General features: G+C 55.1%; 1 protein-coding gene across 1 annotated transcript; it reads right to left on the bottom strand.

The window, feature by feature from the left end:
• On the bottom strand, positions 1–6,550 carry WFDC2 (WAP four-disulfide core domain 2). Its single transcript, XM_082644993.1, has 4 exons — positions 6,249–6,550; positions 5,449–5,682; positions 2,544–2,696; positions 1–154 (listed from the first exon to the last, which is right to left on the bottom strand). Exons 1-3 carry the CDS (start codon positions 6,322–6,324, stop codon positions 2,545–2,547), a joined length of 462 nt encoding a protein of 153 aa, XP_082501119.1. The 5' UTR covers positions 6,325–6,550; the 3' UTR covers positions 1–154; position 2,544.
• Positions 6,551–7,722: the final 1,172 nt, after the last annotated feature.

Consider the following 7,722-nt stretch of genomic DNA (forward strand, 5'->3'; position numbering starts at 1 on the left):
TCGGTGCTGGAAGTGGTCACTTTATTGGTTGGAAAAGAAGCAGCTGTGGCCGCTCAGGAGGGAGCACAGAGGCCAGGAAGGGAGGAGGGCAGCTGGGCTGGAGCCAGACAGGGCCAGGCAGACACTTCCACTCCCCTACTCCTCAGGCTGGTGGCTGGAGGTGGAGGAAGAAAATCACAATAATACCGTCAACAACAGTATCCATGATACTGGACAAGAATGCCTGCAGCTTAAATTCTGGGCCAAAGCTCCCCCTACCCCATCACATCCCCCCTTAGCTCCCTACCTCCGCCCCCAGGAAAGCCTCACCATCTTGAGGCCCTGGGGCTCTGCCTGCACTTTTTGGAAGGTCCTAGTCTCATCTCTTCTGCTTCTGACCATCCCCAGACACACCTGGGTGTACCATGGTCCCCACTGACCATTGTGACCTTCCTGAGGGGCCACTGTCATTTATGTCCCTAAGAATCCTTCCACCACTAGGAAGTTCCCCCATGCCCCTATTCCTTTGGCTAAGCTGGGTTAGCTGATCAAAAAGATCTTATTATCTTATTTATCCCATTTTATAAGCAAAATATTTGCAGTTCAGGGAGGTGAAAAAGGCTAGTTAAGTGTCACAGCTGAAATCTGAGCCCAGGTCTTCCTGAAAGCAAAGCCAGCCCATGCAGCTGACACTGATGGAGACAAGAGGTGGAGAGCTCTGGTCCCTGGGGAGGCCGTGGTTTTTTCTCTCTCTCTCTCTCTCTCAGGCACTGAATTAACAACCTTGGGGCCTTGGGCACGTCCTCCCCTCTCTCTGGGTCTCAGTCTTCACATCTGGGCAATAGGTTCCATCACTGACCTGCCGGTCCCTTGGCTGAGAGCTTATCAAAAGTATTGCAAGATCAACAATGAGGTTTCAACCAAAGGGCCCTTCCAGGTTCTTGCTTGTCCGGTTCCCTCTGTCTGAAACAGCCTCCCCACTGCTGTACTTCACCAAAGTACCGACCTTTCATTCATCCTTCAGGATTGGCTCAGAGCCCCTTCTGGGACGCCTGCTCCCTCCTTTCCCCACCCCCACCTGGGTGAGGCTTTCCTCTTCTATGTCCCCGTCACACCCAGCCCTTCCCTCCATTGCAACAGCGACGACAGGCACTGGGGGCGTCTGTCCGTCTGTCTGCCTCAGCCACTGGGCTGCAAGCTCGGTGAGGAAGGGCGGTGGTCACCTTCCATCCCAGAACCTGGCACAGAGGTGGCGGCACAGTGCTGGATCCTGCAATGGCCTGACGATGCACGTTCTTTGGTTTTGCTTCTCTTTATTTTCTTACACTTGCTTTATGACTTAATATTGTTTTATTTTTCATTATATGTGGGGAAAGAGAGGCTGCACAATCTTTTCCTTCCAGGGTCAGAGCCCCCCCAGGTGGCTGAATGTAGCCCTGCCTGCCACAGAATAAGTGCTCAACACACTCGAAAGGGGCATTTGAGAAACGGAACTGAAATGAACTGATCTCTATCAGCTCCGTCCTGAAAAGCCAAGCTTTTTGGCCAGAGTAAAGATCAATTCTTCTGCCTCGCACTGGCCTATGCAAAGAGCTTCCTACTTCCCCAACCCATGCAGCCACCACCCGCCCTCCCAGGACACAGCTGCTCCTCCAGCCACTGACTTATTTACGTGGGTGTTAAGGGGAAAAGGAGTAAATCTTCTCACAGCCCAATTCATCAGCAAATATTGTCCCATCTACCTTCACATAGGTCCCACTTACGTCACCTGGTCCATCATCTCCCACCTGGCCTCTTGCAGGAGCCTCCTCGCTGGTCTCCCTGCTTCTGCCACTGTCCCCTAGGGCCTCCACACAGCACCCTCAGCAATCTTTGCAAATCTAAGTCAGAGCGTGTCCATTCCCAAGGGCCCGACATTTCTGGGTCAAGACCATGGGTCAAGACCAAAGTCCTTACATGGTCTATCAGGTCCCCCCCGCTTACCACCTACCTCTCGGACCCTCTCCTCTATTGCTCTCTCCTTGATCAGCAGGCTGCAGCCTTCTGGCTTTTCCTGAAACTCACCAGGGAGGCTACTGCGTTACACCTGCTGCCCCCGGGCCGTAACATTCTCCCTGATATGCTCGCGGCCCCCTCCATCATTTCCATCAAGTCTGTTCATATGCTGCCTTCTGGGAGGTCCCAGGAAAAAATTGCAGTACTGCTCCCTGCCGCCCCCCATCCCCACTCCTTATCCCCACTCTGTTTTCTTTTTCTCCAGGCCATTTATTTCCCGCTGACATTTCACAGAGTATACTTGCATATTTATTTTGTTTATCATTCACTAAGCATATAAAACCATCAGAAAGAAATTTGTGTCCGATTTGTTCACACATGGAGCATCCCCAGCACCTAGAGCAGTGCTTGGCATGTGATGGACGCTCAGTGAATCTGTTGAGTGGATGAAAGTAAATCAAAGGACAGAGAAGGGAACAGCAGTGTGTTAGCTCAGGTTCTCCTTTTCAGCCTCCTGCAGGTGTCATCACATCTGGGCATCAATGCACCCCTCCCCCCAGGCCACCTACCTCAGAAGACAGGTGTGACACAGGACACCTTCCCGCAACCATTGTGGCAGCATTTCAACAGACCAGGACACTGGCTATCCACCTGGCACTGGTCCAGGCAGAGGCCGAGCTGGGGGAAGGCGATGTCCACCTGAGGGCAGGAACCCTTCTTTTCTGGGTGGAAAAAGGGGTGGGGGGGTGGGCAGAGGGGAAGCAGGGAGCTGAACACGTCTCCACAGCACGACCACCCACCTGGATTCACAAACAAGAGAGCTGTCTGCCTAAGTGGATCTTGGGGGCTGGAGTGGATCTCAGGGGACCTTGGGAGATCACCTGCAACCTCCCTTCCTCTGCTCTCTCCCTGAGTGGTTTGGGATCATAGGGCCCTAGTTTGAGTCCCAGATCTGCCTTTTCCTAACTTTGTGACCTGGGGCCAGAAATCTCCCAGAGCCCCATGTCTTCAGGTGTCACATGAGATCTGTGCTGCCCATGTCATGGGGCTGCTGTGGAAGCAGTGGAGGCAACAGACATATATTCCTTCTCCCTGCACAAAGTCCTTGTAATAAGAATAATAATGAGTAAGGACGGCAGTTAACACTTAGCTGCTTCCATGTGCCAGGCGTTATCCTAAGCATTTGACGTATATTAACTCATCTAATCCTCACGATAATCCTAAAACAGGGTGCAAGGAACTGTTACTATTTCCTCATGTTGCAGATGAGGAAACTGAGGTACCAAGAAGCTAAGTAATTTGCCTAAGGTCATACAGGGTAGAGACAGGATATGAACCCAGGAATCTGGCTTCAGGTCTGTGCGCCATGCACTCTGCTGCTTTGTAAGCTGTAAAGTGCAGTGCACGTGTGAGGGGTTATACACCCACAATCTCTTCACTCACTCCCATCTATTCACTCCCAGTTACCATCATCTAGCACCAAGGCCCCCATACAACCTCACTCATCCACACCCAGACAAGCATTCTTCCACTAACACACACACAAACAGATAACACCACAGAGATGTGCTGATTACAAAGCCCTTAGTGTAAATTCATTTTCTCCTTTAAACCTCCACATCAACTCTCTCTTCTGTAGGTGATATTTCTACCCCAATCCTACTACAGAGGAGGAAAATTAGACCCAGAGATGTGAAGGCATCACCCAACAGCATACTGCTGATCCTAAGTAAAACCAAGACCTGAGCCCAACCTTCCAATGTCCACACACACACACACACACACCCTGTGCTCCACTTCCAGGGTCAAGGAGAAGGGAGCTGGCTCAATGCCCAGAAGCCCCAGGAGCAAGCCCAGCCAAATGTCAGATGGGCACACAGCTGGGTGATGAGCTGCAGAGGACAGGAGGGGCCGTCTTCCTCGCACAAAGTCACCCTTTCCCTTGAGAAGGGCGGGAGCTCTCAATACCGAGCTGCCCCCGGACAGAAAGGCATCAGGAGCGGGGTTCTCACAAAACAAGCCACTGTGTGTGCAGGGTCTACTCTCTCCTGAGACATTTCACATGTATGATTTCATTTAGCCTCATGTCGACCCTACAACATCTGGGATTCTCATCCCATTTTGCCAGCGAGAAAGCAGAGGCTCGGAGAGGTGAAGCGACTTGCTCAGGACCCACAACCAGCTGATGGCACGACTAGGATTCTAGCTCAGGAGGCCCTCTGGTCCTGCCCCTCCTCCTGCCTCAGTCTGTCCATCTGAGACCAGGGAACAGCAGAGACTCCCCCTAACAGCAGGGACTCCTCTTTCCCCCCACCTCCTCTCTCATGTGTCTGTCTTTCTCTCCCAGTGTCCTCCTCTCCTGGGCCTCCTCCCTCTGGTCCAGGTTAGAGGCCCCCAGACCCAGAAGCCCCCGAGGGGCCTGTCCTCCCTCCACCTCCCACCTCCCTGCTCATGAGTGACTGAGTCTCTAGTTTCAAACCTTCCCGGCCCCTGTGGGCATCTTCAGAGAAATCACAAGGTGGGAGCATCACAGAGGATTTTTTTCTGGATAAAGACAAGTGATCCCAGCACCTTGGGATCCAAGTCCTATCCCGGCTTCTAGCCCTCAGTCTTTCCCTCTGAAAAATGAGAAGCTTGGATTTCACAGCTTCCTGCTCTGATAGGAGCCCCCATGGCCTGCTGGACAGTCTTGAGCTCCAGCAAGTGCTTTTTATGACAGGCCAGCTTCACACACTTTCTCTCTCTCACTCAATCCTTAGAGTGGAAGAGTGTTTTAAAGATGAAGAAGTGGGAGAGGTGCTCTGGGAGGGGTCCTGACATTCTTCAAACCACTCAGGCAGAAAGGAACCCCCTGCGTTATGACTCCTGCCCAGCCAGAGATGGCAATGTGACCTTGGACAAGAACCTTGCTCTCTTTCGTAGCTCACATCCACATCTTTAAGATGAGCTGGGTGCTCTCCTAAACCTGGAAAGTCTCCATCTGGACAGAGGAATTCGGGGAGTCCTGCCAGCAGGCGTCCTAAGTCCTTCCTCCTGGGTTGGGGAGGCCCCAGGGTAGGGACGCTAATGGGGAGGAACGCCCCAGACCTTGCGGCCCAGCCCATTGGGCAGCCCTAGGCTGCCCCGCGGCTAAACCCAGCCAGGAGGAAAATCCGAACCAGGTCCCCTGATCTCAGAGAACAATGTTCCGGAACAACGTCCCCGCGGTGCGTCCCGGAAGTCCGTCATGCCCCAGAGCAATGAATCCGGCTAGCAGTGGGGGACCTCCCTTCCCCCTGGCTGCACTTCAGCGACGCCTAGGTCTCGCCAGAGCCGTGGGAAGGAGAGCACGGGCTGATCTGGTTCCATCCGCCTCGACCTGGTCGGGGACCCCTGGGTCGGTCGCGCCCCAGATCCCGGAACAGAACTGGGCACTCCCTCCCCCTCCCAACCCCCGCTGCCCCGCCCCGCCCCGCGTGGGTCCCCCGGCGTTACCATTGGGCATCTGGCAGACGGTGGCGCAGCCGGCCCGGCAGCACTTGAGATTGTCCGCGCATTCCCCATCCGAGAGGCACTCCTGCGTGCAGTTCAGGTCCACCTCTAGCGCGGGGCACACGCCTGATTTCTCTGCTCCTGTGCCTGGGAGGCCTGATTTCTCTGCTCCTGTGCCTGGGAGGCCTGATTTCTCTGCTCCTGTGCCTGGGAGGCCTGATTTCTCTGCTCCTGTGCCTGGGAGGCAGACGCGCAGTGGGGGACTCAGTCCCGCTCTCAGAGGATGCCCGCCTCCTGTCTGACGGCCCCAAATCTCAATCTCCCGGGAATTCTGAGTCTCAGTCCCTGCTCCCCACATCCCACTACAGCCTTGAGAGAGCCCCACCTCCAGGGCCGGGGTCCCCGATACCTGGGACGACAGGAGTGACCAAACTCGTGGCTTCTGAGCCCTCAATTCTTAGGGGACCCCCGCACAACTAAGCGTCTAGGAGCTTCCCATGTCCAGGCACAGGGTCCCCGCCTCTCCACTGTCAGCAAAGAGTGTCCCCATCTCCCCCCCCGCGCATATGTCAGCCTTCAGTGTCTCCCCACCTCCAGCACATTGGACCCCACATCTAAAGCTCCAAGGGTCACCACTTTTAGGCACCAGGGATCCCCGCATTTTAGTCTTCATGGGACTCCCCACTTCCACCCCGGGAATCCTCACTTCTCCGTCCCCAGAGAGGCTAAGCTTCTGCCGGGCTCCTTCCCGGCGCTCCTGGTTCGGCCCCTTTGGGCGCCAGGCCTCTCCCCGCCCCACTCACCTGTGACCGGGGGGAGACCCAGCAGCAGGCCAAGGAGGAGGGCGGCGACGAGCAGACCGAGGCGGCAGGTAGGCATGGTGCTCGCCGGGGCGGGAGTGAGGCGCCGCCCGGAAGGGGGGATTTAACCGCTTTCCTGGGGGGCGTGGGGTAGGGGCGGGGCCGAAGCCGTCCGGGTAGAGGGCTCAGCGGACAAGGCAGGCGGGCCGGCTGCAACCTCTCGCCGTTTCACAATCCCCCAGGATCAGGTGTCACTCTGGCCCCAGTGGGAACCAGGAACCTAAGCTGCTTCCAGGCCGGTGCAGCTCGACTAGCTGCAGCTGGACCCTTGTCCACTCCTGCTTCCCCACCTCCCTCCTGGGGCCTGTGGGCGGGGCAGCAGGAGGCCAAGGGCTAGACTCAGGGATTCCCATTCCGAGACTCAGGGCTCTCCCGGTAATGCCCGCTGTCGGTAAAGGAGGGGGAAAGGCCAGGACCCACAGGGAGGAGCCTGAGGATGAAGTGGTTGGGTTTGGGGTCAGCAGATCAGAGTGCAGATTGCTCTTTAGAGATTCATGGTGGAGCTGTTGTGTGGGGATACAGAGCACATAGTAGGAGCTGCAGGAAAAATGAGTCATGAACGAACCGACTGGACACAAGAAACTGAGGCCAAAGAAGGTGAAAGACCTATTAACATCTAGAGCCATTTCATGTGTGTTCCTCGCTCCCTCTCTTTTCCACACCAACACTCTCTCAGGGCTCACTGCGTGCAGTGCTGTGTCCAGTGTCTCACGGAGTCATGGATCTTCCCAGACACCTGTGAACAGACAGATATTGCTGTCCTCAGCTGTGCCTGACAGATGGACTGGATGTGCAGAGGGGGTACCCTCCCACCCAAGGTCCCATGAGAATCTTAGAGACAAGGTTTGATCCCAAGTCTCCATCCCTCCAAGCCCTTATTTCTTCCATTCCATCCTAAATGTACGTTCTTTGTGACACATCTAGGGCACACAGTTGGTGTAGAGAAAGTAATTAAAGGAGTCTTCGGCCCTGGCCTTGGGGTGACAGGGTCTGGGTTTGACTCCCACCCACTTCCACCACCTCCCAGCTGAGGGACCTTGAATGAATCACTTCCCTGTTCTGAGCTGCCACACTGTCATCTCCAAAGATGTGTGAGTGGTCCAAAGATGGTGTCTCCTGTTAGTAAGGAGACTGCTGAGTATACACCAAGCTTTAACGTGCAGGCTGGTAAATGCCAAAACACAGTTACCCAGCAAGAAGAACCTTCAAACATCCTTCCTGATCCAAAATCTGAGGTCAGTAAACTCCAGGAAGTCTTTGCTGCTAGAGGGCAGAAGGGGTCAGGGGCAGTGACCATTGGGTTTATAGGTGAGTCGGACTTGGCGACAGAAGCACATCCAGCCACTGTCCCCACAGATGGGTCCCGGGGGAAAGAGGTGAGAATGCCTCCCCAGTTCCCATGTTCAGCCTGGGGACT

The sequence above is a fragment of the Mesoplodon mirus genome (genome assembly GCF_964341445.2).
Source record: "Mesoplodon mirus genome assembly, chromosome: 15".
Classification (NCBI taxonomy): Eukaryota; Metazoa; Chordata; class Mammalia; order Artiodactyla; family Ziphiidae; genus Mesoplodon; species Mesoplodon mirus.

Coding starts and splice junctions, on each gene's coding strand:
- WFDC2 (XM_082644993.1), bottom strand. CDS start 6,324: ATGCCTACCTGCCGCCTCGGTCTGCTCGTCGCCGCCCTCCTCCTTGGC. Junction 5,683..6,248: donor GGGTCTCCCCCCGGTCACAG/GTGAGTGGGGCG, acceptor TCTGCCTCCCAG/GCACAGGAGCAGAGAAATCA. Junction 2,697..5,448: donor CGTCTGCCAGATGCCCAATG/GTAACGCCGGGG, acceptor TTTTCCACCCAG/AAAAGAAGGGTTCCTGCCCT.